We start from the raw sequence: 16,380 nt of genomic DNA, 5'->3' as shown, positions 1-16,380 counted from the left end.
TACGAACTTGAGAATGCCGAACTTTTCAGAATAACGGTCATTATTTAGTTTCCGTCTCATGTTAACAACACCTCAGTACTACAAATTAATATTTCAAAATCTGGGGATTCCAAAATTTCCGTGTATCCAGTCACGGCAGCTGGAACAGGAAGCTAGCAGACGAGAAGATGCAGAAAGTGGGCGCCACGACGCATGGGTTCGGAAAACCTGAGACGGTGTCCCAGGATAAAAAAGAAGTACGCTGGCACACGGCATCGGCAGGAAAGCGGGGCGGCCGCCTCTCGAAAGGCCAATCACCCATGATAATCACTCCACGAGTTCCGAAAAAGCCTCGAAAGCAACGCGATCATTACTCAAATCGGGAAACGCAAGGTAAACGGCTGTGGCTCACGCGTGCACACTGGTTCCAACGCTAAGGATGGCAGATGACATGCCGGCATGCGTTGTAATGAGTGCGTCCCTGGTTTAGGACGGCCCTCTTGCACTCTACAGTGACGCACTGTGCATGAAGGCCCCGTGTGGACGGATATTCCAACAGCGCAGCTCAGTAGAGCAGCGGGACCAGCGATACGAGAAGGCGCGCAATTGGGTCGGGCACCACTGCAAAATGCTTTTGCTCTCGACATGCACTTTTTCATTCCGAGGCAAGGTAACAGTGTGTCAGCTGAACAGTCAGGTGAGCCGTTCTTTCTGAAAAGGTCCTGAAGTGGCGATTGTCATGCGTAAGACCATGCAAACACTGGCTGAGGCGACGACGCATCAGGTTTTGCAAGCGCATGCTCCGTCCAGACAAGTGTCGCTTATCAACGGGGGTAGCTCACTTCCTTCTTTCGCGCTTCTTTCTGTGGCCGTACTAGCTACGCCGCTACGCTCACAGAGAAATATAACATTTGTACTCACGAGGTTACCACACGGTCACACTTGTACTTTTTGGGCGGTGTCATTTACGCGCGCTTGCGCTTGAAATAGTTCAGGTGTCCGCCTCGAGCGAGACAATTGCGGTGTTAATGGCAAGGAATGTGAAAAACAAACAAACAAGCTTTGGAGGCGACCTAGAGCTTCCTTTTTGTCGGTAGTTTTCTCGGTGTCAGCGTCTGTTTTGAGTGCGTCACTCTTATTACACGGTGCTTCGGTGGTGCGTGGTGCCGGAATATATGGCAAATAGCCACAGCGCGGTCCGAGAGCCAACAGCTAGACATCTTCGTGGATAGCTCATATGGTGACAACTTATGAACTTAAGGGGTAATGGGCGGGATGGTTCATTTTGGGGCTTTCACTATAACGACTTTTCAGAATAACGAACCATTTACCGCGGTCCCCTGAAGTTCAGTTGTTGGGATATGGGGGACGATGCCAATGGGGAGGGGGGGGTTCTGCCTCGGCACACTGAGCCCCATGATTGGCACATGCCTGCGCATCAACCGCAGTCTGGTACAAGCTCGACGAAACAATAGGCAACAACCACATGTACACTCGGACAGCATTTATTACGACTGCAACTAACACTTTGAGCAGGCCAGCTTGCTATAGTTGACATCGCTGAGGGTTCCCTTGAAGAGAATAATACACCAGGTAAAGAAGGACTTCCGAATTGCCAACTGGAGAATACGGGCGGCTGCGGCGATTGCCGCGGCAAGAACGCGGTTGACTAACTACGTGCGGGAAAACGGGAGCGGCGGCGGAGGCTTCTGCAATTGCCGCTTGCTGGGGACCCAAGAGACTCGGGCGATGTCAGAGGGATCTCACATGACACACCCGGTGGCGCTGATAGCGCTTGCGATTCCCGTGCGCTGCCCGTGAAAGGAAAGTTCCCGTCTCCCCACCCTGCTTGGCGCGCATGCGCCCGACGCGACGTTCGTCGCGCGTGCGGCGATCATGGGACCCGAGGATTCCCACACAGTATATCGAGATTTCACTGTAAATAGAATGAGCTGGCCTGGCTCTTTCAGTGCATCCTCTGCAGCACTTCACACATTTTTTTTTTTTTTTTTCATTTAACACCTGCTATTCAAACCTTTTCACCAGTCATCTTTCCTTGCTTTCATGTGAAGGCATCAGCAGCGGCACTGAAAACTCACTAGATGTGCGCACTGGAGGGAAGGGTGGTGTTTTAATGTACAAACACCTTGTGCACAAGACAAGATTGTGGTTACTCAAGGCCGCATTGCTTGAGTCTGGGTCCTCTGTGAAGCACAGCGCTTCCTTGTTGCTGGGACTCAGAAGTGACGCTCCTGGTAGGGCCAATGAAAACTGAAAAAAATCATCCATAGGTGATTTTCTGGCATCAGCATCCAAAGTGGCCATCACTATCAAGCCAGGGCAGTGCCTGTTCAATTCCTCGGCCAACATATGGTATTAAGTTGAGGGCACCACTTCTGAGTGCCCCAATTTGCCTGTCTGAACATGCGCATCTGCAAGGCTGTTGTGTGGCATGACTGCAGGCATTCTACTGTAGTCTTGTGCAAATTCAAGTGCTCAAAGCTGTGTCTCCTGTTACAACTTGTCTTTTCAATAAAGTAGGTGCCTACATGTTCGATTTGTTACTGAAAATCGTAATGGGCTAATGGAAAAGTAGTTGAATTACTTTGACCATTACAGAGTAGAAAAAGTTATCGATATATTACAGACCTACCAGAAAATTTAATTGGTTACAAGTATAATTAATTGCATGTAATTTGTTACATTCAAGTCTGGTTCATATCTAGGCAAACAAAATATTATGCGAATAGCTCACTTTTATGATATGTATAAGGCATGAAGACGATGTTGTAAACATAACCACACGACAACACGTGCTGAAGTCGAGACTTGACGAAAATGCAGTAGAGAGTTTTAAAATAGGGGCTCCAAACACTTTGTGGCCCAAAAGAAATAGCTTCGAATCCACTGGGCATGCGTGAAATGCAAATGGGTATTGCGTCGGGCACGCTATTTCACTGATTTAGCGGGAGCCCCAAAAGCTTTGCGTCAACAAGCGTGGCGGCACCAATTGAAGCGATGGCTCTAACCTAGCACCAAACTGGGCTCAATTCGTGGTAACACATGAAGTTTGTAAGCTACGAGAAGTGACTGCAGTTATTGCTTTCTCTCAACTAGCGTGTGTAATGAAGACTGATTCATTAGACGCCGCTGATCCTGAATTCGATTGTAGATTTTATGGCTCGTATTGTCGCGATGCACAAAGCTCAGGAGCTTTATTAGAAGCACCGCGCCGTACTCGGGAGAAGGAACCAGAGAGGCGCCAACAACAAGAATCTCTTCTTCTCTAGATGCCTTCCGTAATCTCGAGCAGCCCGGTCGTCGTCTTTGTCGGCGCCAGGGTGCACTTGTGCACGAATACCGACGCGGCATTACCCTCCCTCCAGAGCGAGCATCGTCCCGATGCTGATCAGATCGTGGCGGAAAGACTCGTAGGTGATAGCTTGGTGGTGTCCACTTCACTCTGAATGATATGGCTTCATGCGCACTACGTGCACTACCTCAGGCACCTGTTGACGGCGTTTCGAGCAGCATGAACCATCACCAACCACCTCGTAGGTCACGTTGCTAATACGGCGTAGAACCTTGTATGGTCCGTAATACCGGCGTAGAAGTTTCTCCGAGAGCCCTCGGCGTCGGACGGGAGACCAAAACCACACTCTTTCCCCGGGCGTATAAGCGGCAAATTGGTGGCGGAGATTGTAGCGTCGTGCGTCGCGTTCTTGCTGACTAGTTATCCTGACGCGGGCGAGCTGTCGTGCTTCCTCGGCGCGTTCAGTGAAATCTGCGGCATCTGCATCTGAACCATTGCAGTCATGAGGCAGCATAGCGTCAAGCATTGTAGTGACTTCTCGACCATGGACCAGAGCGAACGGCGTCATTTTCGTTGTTTCTTGGCGTGCCGTGTTGTATGCGAATGTGACGTATGGTAAGATTGTGTCCCAGTTCTTGTGCTCCACATCGACATACATGCAAAGCATGTCTGCGATGGTCTTGTTGAGGCGCTCGGTAAGCCCATTTGTTTGTGGATGATAGGCCGTGGTCTTCCTATGGGCTGTGCCACTCAGCGTGAGCACAATGCGCAGAAGCTCAGCTGTGAATGTGGCTCCTTTGTCGGTTATGATGATCGCTGGAGCACCGTGTCTGAGGACAATGTTCTCGATAAAGAATCATGTTGCTTCAGCTGCCGTGCCGCTCAAAATTGCCTTGGTTTCCGCATATCGGGTTAGATAGCCCGTCGCGACTATGACCCATCTGTTGCCGCTGTCAGATAGTGGAAAGGGGCCCAGGAGGTCTATGCCAATTTGAGCAAACGGCATTTCCGGTACTGGAACGGGGTTCAATAGCCCAGCAGGTTTAGTCGGTGGTGCTTTGCGTCGCTGACACTTAAAGCATGTCCTCGCGTAGTGCTTCACCTCTTCTGCGAGCCTAGGCCAGTAGTAGTTTTGTTTGATTCGTGCTAGTGTTCGCATGTAACCAAGGTGGCCCGAGGTGGCTTCGTCGTGGCAGGCTTGCAAGATTTCGCGGCGGAGAACTTCGGGAACTACTAGCAGATGGCTCTTCCCTGTTGGAGAGAAGTTCTTCCTATAGAGAATGCCATCGCGCAAACAGAATGAAGGTAGACTCCGTGAAAATAATCTCGACACCTTTGTAGCTCGCCCTTCCAAGAACTCGATCAAGGTGTTGAGCTCTTGGTCGGCTTGCTGTTGCCGAGAGATGGCGGCCACATCAACAATACCTAAAAAGCCTGCGCATTCATCCGCATCTGCGCTCGGTGATTCAATAGGTGATCTGGAGAGGCAGTTGGCATCGAGGTGCTGTCTTCCCGATTTGTACACCACTGTCATATTGTACTCTTGAAGCCGTAAGCTCCAGCGTGCCAAACGTCCGTACGGGTCTTTCATGTTAGTCAGCCAGCAAAGCGAATGATGGTTGCTTACTACTTGAAAGGCGCAACCGTATAAATACGGGCGAAACTTTGTGACTGCCCATACGACGGCCAGACATTCCTTCTCCGTGGTTGAGTAGTTGGACTCAGCACGTGACAATGTTCGACTTGCATAAGCAACTACTCTCTCGGCACCGTCTTGCCAATGAACAAGGACAGCTCCAAGGCCCACGTTGCTGGCATCGGTGTGGATCGCTGTTGACGCATCCTCGTCAAAGTGAGCGAGTACTGGCGGAGTTTGTAGACGCTGCCGTAACACGTTGAACGCCGCTTCTTGCTCCTCTCCCCATACAAACGCAATGTCGTCTCTTGTGAGGCGCGTGAGTGGAGAGGCGAGATGCGCAAAATTGGCAATAAATCGTCAGTAATAAGCGCAGAGACCCATGAAGCGTCTGACCGCCTTCTTATCCGTAGGTCGAGGGAACTTTGCGACTGCTGCAGTTTTATTGGGGTCAGGCTTAACTCCTTCTTGACTAACTACATGACCTAGAAACTGAAGCTCTTCAAACCCGAAGTGACATTTTTCAGGTTTCAATGTCATTCCCGCGGACCGTATGGCTTGAAGAACTGACAGCAGCCGCTTTAGATGTTCTTCGAAAGTGGTGGAAAAAACAATCACATCGTCGAGGTGCACCAGGCATGTCTTCCACTTCAGACCGGATAAGACAGTATCCATGAGCCTTTGAAACGTGGCTGGGGCCGAGCATAAGCCGGAAGGCAGAACCTTGAATTCATAAAGCCCATCAGGCGTCACGAATGCCGTCTTCTCTCGATCAGGCTCATCTACCTATATTTGCCAGTATCCACTCTTAAGGTCCATAGAGGAGAAGTAGCACGCATGCCGTAGCCTGTCTAAAGAGTCGTCAATCCGCGGCAGCGGATACACATCTTTCTTGTAACATGATTCAGCTTGTGATAATCAATGCAGAACTGCAAGCTACCATCTTTCTTTTTGACAAGCACCACAGGTGATGCCCATGGGCTGTTCGACGGCTGGATGACATCATCCTGTAGCATCTTTTCAACCTGCTGCTGTATTGCCTCGCGTTCTTTCTGAGCTACACGATACGGGTTCTGTCGGATGGGTCTTGCTGTCTCCTCCGTGATGATGCGATGCTTTGTCAGCGGCGTTTGACCAACTCGTGACGTAGATGAGAAGCAGTCCTTAAACTGTTCAAGCCGTTCCATAAACCGGTGTCGATCTGCAGGTGTTAAGCTCGGTCCAATGTCGACGGCGGGTGTACATGGCGTTGTAGAAGCCTTGGCTTCTCCTTGCATAGCAAAACAGTCTTCAGTGTGGTCGATTTCATCGAGATACGCGACAGTGGTGCCTTTACCGATATACCGACGTTCATTTGTGAAATTTGTCAATAGAACCTCTGTACGCCTGTCGACTAAGGAGACGATGCCACGGGCGATGGCGACTCCTTGGCAGAAGAGAAGGGCGGTTGCATGTTCTGCGACCGCTTCTTCGGTGAGCTGTGTGCCACAACTGACGGAAACAAGGCTGCAAGACAGTGGCGGTATGCACACGTCCTCGTCGATAATACGTAAGGTGCGGTGCTGTCGCTCTGTTCCATTGGTCATGTCGTTAGCAGGGGAAAACGTTACTACGCCGTCACGCATGTTGACAACGGCGCCATACTCCCTTGAAGAAGTCCATGCCTAAAATGAGTGATTTGCAGCACTCCGGCAGAATCACGAATGTGGCGACAAAAGCTGCGTTCCTGATCGTGAGCCTTGCAGTACATTTGCCTGTAGGAGTCATAATCTGGCCGCCAGCATTGCGAATATAAGGGCCCGTCCATTTTGTCCCGACTTTCTTGAGTTTGTCTGCTAGCAGATCGCTCATAATTGAAAAGTCTGTGCCAGTGTCTACTAAGGCCGTCACTTTGTGCCCGTCAATCGTAACAGCGAGGTCGGCAGTCACAGTTTTGTCGGCATTATTTACGTTTTTATCGGCGTCTTCCTTTCTCAGCAACAAGGGGGGATTTTCAGCAATTTGAGGACTTGCAACCTTCCCCCTTGAGGTCGCTGCTTTCAGTTTCCCCGCCGTGGGCTGGGAGAACGACCTCTCACGACGTCAGCAAAAGTGCGGCTGTTCGGCGAAGCGAAATGTGCTGGAGACGGTGAGTGCGACCGGAGATTCGAAGAGCTCACTTGCCGGCCAGTGCGGCTGTCGTCGAAGGAGACACGGTTTTCATCAGCCAGGCGACGCGTAGTGGCATATGGGCCGCCCTGGTAGCCAGCTGGGCGATGAGGGCATAAACGATAGATGTGTCCTGGTTCTCCACAATTGTAGCACAATGGTCGCCGATCTTCAGTGCGCCATATATCGGCCCTACGGAGCTGGGGCCGTCTGACAGGTTCCCGTTGGGCCCAGGCTGCGACAGGAGGCCGTTGACGGTATTGTGGCGCCGGCAGGGAAGACAAGGGATGGTAAACAGCGTCTGTATGGCTGTATGTGTTCAGCTGGTACGGCGGCTCAGACGGCGATGGACGGCGGACCGCGTCTGCGTAGCTGTATGGATTCGGCTGGTATAACAGCTCGGTACGAGGCTCGGAACGGGCAAGCACCTGTCGGAGTTCCTGTCGTACCACTTCAGCGACGGAGGCAACCGGGAACTCGTGCGGCGGTGCAAGCCTAGCGTTCTCCTTCGCAATTTTCTCGCGCACAATCTGGCGTATCAACTGGCGCAAGCAGGTTTCATCATCTGTAACCAGTGCTGCGGCTCCTGTCGGTGCCCCGGCAATCAGACGATCGTACTGTTGGTACCCCTACTGCAGCGCCTGCTCGATTGCTGTGGCCTCTTTAATGAACTCGTCCACTGTTGTCGGCGGATTGCGCACAAGGCCAGCGAACAGCTGCTCCTTGACACCACGCATGAGATGGCTGAGCTTTTTAGCCTCCGGCATGTTGGGATCTGCGCGGCGAAACAAACGCGCCATGTCTTCGGCAAACATGGCGACACCTTCATTTGGTGTTTGGATGCGCATATCGAAAAGGCGCAGTGCGTTTTCATGTCGATTTGTGTCCCTGAATGTGTCGAGAAACCGACGCGAGAAGTCCTCCCACATTGTCAGACTTTCCTCGCGGTTTTCAAACCACGTCTTTGCACTTTTTTCGAGTGCGAAATAGACGTTGAAAAGCTTCTGGTCGGGGCGCCAGTGATTCGATCTTGCTACCCGTTCATATTTCTCCAGCCAGTCCACCGCATCTTCATGCGCGTCACCGTGAAATGGTTCAGGAATCCGAAGGTTTTGAACTGTTACCTGAGTTGGGCTGCTTGGAAGTGCCATTGCTGGAGCTGGGGTGGTTGCTGTTGATGAAGACGATGTTTGCAAGACGCCAAATTCGGGGCTCAAACCTTGCAGGCGGCGGCTCGTGCGGTGAACAGGCGTCTCGACACGTGGATGTCTTGTGGGGCTAGATGCAGGGCTGCTCGTAGGAGTGCCGATCATGAGGCGACGGTACCCAGCAACTCCACCAGTGTCGCGATGCACAAAGCTCAGGAGCTTTATTATAGAAGCACCGCACCGTACTCGGGAGAAGGAACCAGAGAGGCGCCAACAACAAGAATCTCTTCTTCTTCTCTAGATGCCTTCCAGAATCTCGAGCAGCCCGGTCGTCGTCTTTGTCGGAGCCAGGGCGCACTTGGGCACGAATACCGACGCGGCAGTATGCCTAACACAGCTTAACTTGGCTGGTGAAGGCATGTAAAGTTGGTTACTCAAAACTAAGCGCAACATTTTGCTTGCTGCTAATGGATTAACTTCTAAATTGTAATTAAATGCAGAAGTCAAACTCACTCTTGTTATCATAAAATGGTATATTTTAACATTTATAATACCTCTTCTTTGACGCCTTATTGGCGCTGTAAGTGCAAGACGCTATCCGTAAACGCAAAGCCCTATTCTAAAACTCTTCACTCCTACATGCCCCCAATGCTAACATCCGCAAAGCTCTTTGGGGCCCCAAACTTCTGGGGCCTCTATTTTAAAACTCTCTAGTATAGTTTAATTCTTACCATGCAGTTTCAACATTGCAGCACTTATATATGGTTGTGCATGTAGTCAAGGAGTTAAGTCATCATAAAGTGTGCGCTCTTTTGATGCTTCACTGTGTAAAAGCCAAAAGAAAAAAGGGAAGCACTGTTTCAGGTGCATAAAAATTATTTGGCCACACTTCAAGGCCAGCCATTGTTTCATAATGTTTCTTTTTAATTTTTCCATTCAGCTTGTGTTTAAGTGTTAGTATCAAGCAAGTGTATGACCACTTAGCTGCATTGAAATTTTAGCATTTTATACTACTGTGCTGCTGTCACTGCTGCTGTTGCTATTGCTTGAACAGGGGGAAATAACTGCTATGGGGGCACTCTGAAAGGCAGGGTGTTGCCATTGATTAAGAACATTGGTGGCTCTATATTAAATTAAACTTATATTGCTTAATGTGCTGTTTGTAGCTAATAAAATAATTTATGTATTCATAGTTAACTATATTCTCAGGATAACACTACTCAGTTTGCTAATACAGTCGAACACCTTTATAGCGAAGTGCTCAGGGCCTCACTTTGTTGTAAACGTTGCCCATAGCTCACAATAGAACCGGGACGGACTTATTTCTTTGTTATACAGGTCAGTTCATTGTACAGGCGCTCCACTGTAATAATGGCAGAGCTTCCTTATTTAAGCGATCCTGTAGACAGAAGCTTCAAATACTTTATCTTTTGGCATGCTTGTTCGAAAGTCACAATAGTTTTGAAAAACAAAAGGCATGTATACCTCCTTGACTGAATTTTTCTATTGTGCACCTGCTAAAATATATAGACCTACGCAAGAATCCCTCCCTTGAGTTTGGAATGATGTTGGTGTTTGTGTATGCTCCTTATGGGCTTGCAGAAGGCATACACCTATCAGGTAAGGCCCATGCCATTTTATGCAGAAGCATAAAATATTTGCCTTGTGCTTAAAGTGATTCACAGGATAATTGTTTGCATATAGTCATACTGGATTTTTTTTTTTCACGGATACAGCCAGGTGTCATAGCACATTTTAATAAATGTAGACAAATGCTGCAGGTTTTTCAGAGCTTGTCCATGTTGTGAATAATAATAAACTTTATGGCCCTTGTTATTCTGTTACATGTTTACTGCAATATCTAAGCAAAAAATGCACCAAAGATGTCAATTTTTGGATTTCTGGGTAGTCGTGCTGAGGTTGAAAGAATGGTATTACAGTTAAACCTGGATGTAACGAAATTGACGAATTCCCGAAAAACTTCGTTATAAAGAGGATTTTGTTATATGCAGGTTCAGCACGAAAATTCGAAAAAGAAACGCTTACCGTATTTACTCGATTCTAATGCGCCCTCGATTGTAACGCGCACCCGTTTTCCGTGACCAAAAGAGAGGAAAAAAAATCCTTTACAGTACCATGTACCTCATGCTTTCATACAGAAATACAACTATCGCTCAAAATTTACTCCCAATACACTAAAGTTGCGATGAACAATAAAGTCCCAGTTTCACCCGAAAGGCGAAGCATCGATTGCAACAGCAAATTAGCAGACAGCTATAAGAAGTAAGGATAGCAGTTTTATAGGCCGTATAAACTTGTAAACATTCGCTGTTTAACTAAATTGGTAGACGAATGCCTAAGCACACGTACTACAGCACATGGTCGAAGCTACGGAAGCTAGGCTCGAAGTGCATAGGAGGTGGCCATATTGAAATGCTGATGGCAATATGGTAGCGCAAATTTAGGGTCATACGCCTGAGCGGCTGGATCAGGTTTGAATGAAGGGAGGGGAAAGGTCAAGCCTGCGGCGGCAAGATCGCCGGGTCGGGGGATGCAGGCCCGCCTCGCAGTTGCCGTGAATTCGAGCGCGCCAAGTGCGACGCCGCTGCTTCGCATTCCGTCGCGGCGGAGAAGGTGCTTCCGGTTGCTGCTCGCGCAAGAAGGACAAAATTTGGGGCAAAATCTCTAGGTTGTCGGCGGGGAAAATTCGTTATTTCGAGGGGGTCTCCCGCTGCCACTTCGTTATGTAGAGGTCTCAAATACATGTGCTTCTATGGAGTAACGGCGGGGAATAGAAAAACTTCGTTATATCCAGGAATTCGTTATATGGAGGTTCGTTATAATCAGGTTTAACTGTATTTGTTTGTTTTTTGAAGTGTTAATATGGAGAGCTTGTAAAGGGCTCTATTTACAAACCAGTATGACCCAACAACCATGAATTAGAAGATTCCTATTGTGCACTGAGTATTACAAAATAGATGCAGGCTTTTTTTTTACATTGACATAGTGATGTAATTTTATCGAGGTGTGACCATGTGAGAGGGGCTAGACAAAATATGCTTCCTGTTGATTACTCAACTGGGCGCCTCATTTTATTGAGTGAGAGAGATCATTTTGTTCTTTTAAAAAATGAAAATGTTTTGTTGATTTCGGCTATTTTAGTTTTCTCACTCATTCAGGACCCATTTTCTTTAGTGCAGCCTGCATTTTGCATGCGCTGCTGCATTAGACTGGCACTTATATTGCAAAACCATAACTGTCATAATAGCTTTCATATCTTTTTTTTTTTTTTTACCAGTAGTGTGGTGCGTATTATGAATGCCAGGATTTGCAGCTAGAACATGGTGTCATACAGATTTCATGTTAATATACTTCATAGTTACATATTTAATCAAAAAACAGCATTACTTATTATGACATTTACATCTGCCTTATGTGGCACTATTTTGTTGAATATTGCATCAGAATTATTGTTCTTTCTTTTTTACTTCGCTGAAAGCTCTATACTTTTGATGCTTAAGCATCTGTGTGCTTAGAGTTGGTCAGTGCAGTGCATTCTTTTAGTGCATCTATGTGTCCTCTGTGGACAACCTTCACCAACTTCTTGTTTCTCTTCTTTGGTGACAAAGGTATCATGGCGATACTCTTCAATGGTGTAGTCATGTCTCATTACACCCACTTCAATTTGTCTTCAGTGACGCAAATTACAATGCAACAAACACTGCGGACTATTTCACTTATTGCTGGTGAGCCTTTCTTTGACTCAGTTAAATGTTTGAAGTGTGCGTGTTAACTTCCCGTGTGCCCGTTTTTATTATTATTGTTAGTAGTTGTAGTAGTAGTACTATTTGTTTGTCTTAATGGCTGTGTGGCGTGAAACCTTCCCATTTTAATTAGAAATGTGAACCTTCTTCTTTATTACAGAATGCACAACACAACATTGTAATTCTAAGTTTGTATTTGTAGATATACAGTGGGAATCTTGATGATACGAATCTCACGGGGTCATGAAAAATATTCGTATTAGCCGAAATTCGTATCATCGAAACACAATTAAAACTAGCTAAATTAGAGTCGGAGGTGAACTCACTCAGGCAGACGCACGTAAAAAGAATTTACAGTATAGATCACGTATAACGTAACTGTTTATAGTACAGAACTGGCTACAACGCAGCCTTTTCCGACTCCCGTTTACCCTCCCATAGAACTCCATGTATATGCATACCGCTTACAGTGCTGCCGCGTGAGACGAAATACCGGTTATAATGCGGCTTCCGCGAGAAAATCTCGCCGACAAGGGCGGTAGCGAGCACGCTTCTCAACGAGGTGCGCCCACCGATGGGAGAGATCAATGAGGGGCTATGCGGAGGAGAAGCATGAGACCTGGAGCACGAGTCCAAGGGCGATAAAATTGTCGCCGCGCGCCGTTTGTGCGAGTGAAAGCGCGCCTCCCCCGCGTGCCTTCACGGAGAGCGAACGCACAGCGGAGAGCAAACGTGACTTCTGTCGCGCGAAAGGCCGTGGGGTATGGGAGGGAGGTGACGCTGTGCTGCGGCCCCAAATGCGTATCTTGCAACCGGGCACAAAGGTAACTGGCGACGCAATCTCCCACGCGAAAGGAGCAAAGCGGGAAGGCAGCACGGGAGGGAAGGAGGAAGGGGGGGGGGGGGGGCTTCTACTCTGCCAACAAATGCGTTCTTGTACTTTGCACCTGTGCCGGCTGTCGGCGTTGTCGTGCGCTCCGTATCTTGAAAGCGATCTCCACACGGCTCTGACCTTTGTATGCGCTGTGCTTACGCCGCTCAGTTTCCGTTGCAGTAATAGACCGCACAAACCTTCGCTCCCTGCGGTGGCCGTGCTTCCCCAAAAGTACAAAAGCAAGAAAAGCGCCACCGCTTCAAACTCTTCGCGCCCAGTCGCGGCCTCCGCGCTGTCCGGCGCCGTGTCCGCGCCTCCGCACCAAAACAGAAATGGGAGAAAGCGTGTGACTGCGCGCTGTTCTCTTTCGCGGCCGTCGGTGGGGCTGTATTTATTCGTATCAACCGACGCGGGTCGAAAATCGATTTGTAACAACCGTTATCTAATATGTTGCAAAGTAATGGGGCTCGGCCGAGACCACAGAAAAATTCGTATCATCCGGAAATTCGTATTAGCCGTGATCGTATCATCGAGATTACACTGTACATATATACAGTAAAGCCTCATTACAGTATAGACCACTTATAACGTAACCGCTTATAGTGCAGGACCAGATATAATACGGTCTTTGCAGACTCCCGTTAATTTTCCCATAGCACTCTGTGTATACGCTTATCGCTTATAGTGCAGTTGCGGAAGATGAAATACCGGTTAGAGTGCGTCTGCCTGGAAGTTTGGCAGTCAGCCGAGACGGCGAACGTACCCCTGAAGCCGCAGATATACTCCAACAAAACGCGGGCGCATGCGTCGAGCTCCATGACATCACGGTGGTGAACAAACGGGGTCTATACTCCAGCGACACGACGCAGTAAAGTGCCCCCTCCCCCCGGCGTCTTGCGCGCAACGGAAGACGGCGCGCTTCCTTCCCGCTTTCCTCCCTTGCGTGCCCGAGATTGAGCCACGATCGCCGGCTTACCCTCACATGATTTCACTCGCACATTCAGCATACAGCGCGCGGCGATGATTTTATTGCCCTTGGACTTTATACGGAACCTCACGGCGACAGCAGAAATGCGCCTGGAGTGACCATAGAATTGATATCGCAATAAAATCGTTGTTTCGGTTATAGTCCGGTGCCGCTTCTAGTGCGGATATTCATGACTCCGGCGACTTACTCTGAAAAGACCGTACTATATATCCGGTCCTGCACTATAAGCGGTTACATGATAAGTGGTCTATACTGTACCCGCCGCGGTGGCTTAGCAGCTATGGTGTTGTGCTGCTAAGCATGTGGTCGTTGGATCAAATCCTGGCCATGGCGGCCACATTTCGATGGGGGCGAAATGCGAAAATGCCCGTGTCCCTTGTACTGGAGGCATGTTAAAGATCCCCTGGTGGTCAAAATTAATACGGATTTCCCCCACTACGGCGTTCCTCATAATCAAAACGTGGTTTTGATGCGTAAAACCCCAAAAGTATATATATATATATATATATATATATATATATATATATATATATAAACAAATAAATACACACACACACACACACACCATGTGTCCCGCATAACCTGTGCCAGAATTTAAAAAAATATGCAAGTATCACGTAGCTGGACAGAACCAAGGGGATGTTTGCCATCGCTTGGAGCTAATCAGACTATTTTTTGTGTCTTGCCTAATTACATAATTTGTTATTATTAATTAATAAACATCATTTAAAAAAGCCTGAAAAAAAAACTTGTGAAAAACAAAAAAGTGCCTAATTTCTTGTGTTTCGTGGGCTTTCTTTCCTGTTTGGATAAAAACTTTTATGGAGCACGTATTGAGCAACAGAAAGCTGGATTGGGAATTTTTCAAGATGGTTTACATTTTTCTCGTTTACACTTTGCTTTGAATATAATATTTAATGAAGTTCATTAATTAATAATAACTAATTATGTAGTAAGGCAAAATACAAAAATAATCTGGCTTGCTCAAAGCGATGGCAAACAACATTACCTTGGTTTTGTCCAGCTACGTGGCATTTGCATATTTTTAAAGTGTAGCTCAAGTTACATGGGAGTAACTTCATCTCACTCATGGTATATGAGTGAGACGAATAAGCACATCCACATTAATGTAAAGTTAAGTGAAAGTGGACACAAAGCTAACTTGTTGCAGGTGGGGATTGAACACTCATCCTTCACATTACACTTGCAATGAAAAAATGTCGCAGTTTTGCCCGAAAGGCGAAGGATCAATCGCGATAGCAAATTAGCAGAGAGCTATTTGGAGTAGGGATAGTGTTTTATCGGCTGCATAAAGTTGGACACATTCACTTACTAACTGAATTAACAAGTGTGGCGTCAGCGCGCACAAGCACACATGAATAGATCACACTCGATCACCGCAGACAACCACTGTCAAAACGCTGGCAGCAAGTGCAGCCGCCGCAGCGAGCGAAGGTTCGTGCTGTCTATCGCTTCAGCGGAAACTGAGCGGCCGAAAGCACAGCGTGTACAAAGGTCAGAGCCGTCGGCGACGACAATGGCAGAAATCTGCTTGAAGTGTCTATATAATTGCTATCGCAATAATATATACAGGGTGTCCCAACTATCATGCACCAAGATTTAAACATATGTGGATGCCACATAGCTGGACAGAACCAAGGTAATGTTATTTGCCATCACTTGGAAATACTCAGGATATTTATTGCATTCCGCCTACATACATGATGAGCCTTAATTCATTAATCAATTTTTCAAATATTATAATTAGATTAAAAGTGTCAATGAGAAAATTGTTAAGCAATATGAAAAACTCCCGATACAGCTTTTTGTTGCTCAATACGTGCTACATAAAGGTGTTCTTCCGAATGTGAAAGAAGCCTGCGAATACACATAAAGTGCCTCGAGCGACCAGTCATGGGGCAATTTCATGTGTATTCGCAGGCTTCTTTTACACGAAAAACAACGAATTCTCAGGATGACACCAGTTTTGAGATATTAATTCTTGAACTTTGCAGAGAAATGCATTGGCATTCCAGTTACTTTCTTAACAAAACGTTGTTTTATGCATTGAAGCACAAAAGTAACTGGAACGCCAATGCATTTCTCTGCAAAGTTTGGGAATTAATATCTCGAAACTGGTGTCATCCTGAGAATTCGTAGCAAGTGAATCTGCCTTGCGAACTCCACAGCTAGAATTTGTAAATTGCAATATGGGCCATAAGGTAATTAGTTTAAAACTTAATTAGTGATTTTTTGTTTATTAGTCGTTTATTCATTTAAGTTTTTTTGTGCAAGTAATGTCCGCCACTTCAAGTAGACCACCTAACAAAATAGAATTGTGCTATCTGCCAAAGACAACCTTTAAAAAGTTTTGGAAGTGTTCGCTGAAACACCTGGTATATACTGCTTTAGCAAAAATATATAGTTTCAGTTGCAAAATGTGTTCCAAACCTTGTGAACTAAGTTTTCTTCCAACCTGTGCTGTTATGTTGTTGTACTATACACTTTCTGCATTATTTCCTTTAACATA

The 16,380-nt window shown here is 47.2% G+C and overlaps 1 protein-coding gene across 1 annotated transcript in view; it reads left to right on the top strand.

The window, feature by feature from the left end:
* Window positions 1–16,380, top strand: part of LOC119436000 (sodium/hydrogen exchanger 8) — an 86,871-nt gene that overhangs the window by 28,858 nt on the left and 41,633 nt on the right. Inside the window, exons 9-10 of the mRNA XM_037702719.2 lie at window positions 9,739–9,844; window positions 11,854–11,970. Of these exons, the coding sequence (XP_037558647.2) occupies window positions 9,739–9,844; window positions 11,854–11,970 (223 nt within the window). The remainder of the gene's footprint in view (window positions 1–9,738; window positions 9,845–11,853; window positions 11,971–16,380) is intronic.

The sequence above is a fragment of the Dermacentor silvarum genome, chromosome 1 (assembly GCF_013339745.2).
Source record: "Dermacentor silvarum isolate Dsil-2018 chromosome 1, BIME_Dsil_1.4, whole genome shotgun sequence".
In the NCBI taxonomy this organism is placed as follows: Eukaryota; Metazoa; Arthropoda; class Arachnida; order Ixodida; family Ixodidae; genus Dermacentor; species Dermacentor silvarum.
This window is presented reverse-complemented; position numbering and strand designations above follow the sequence as displayed.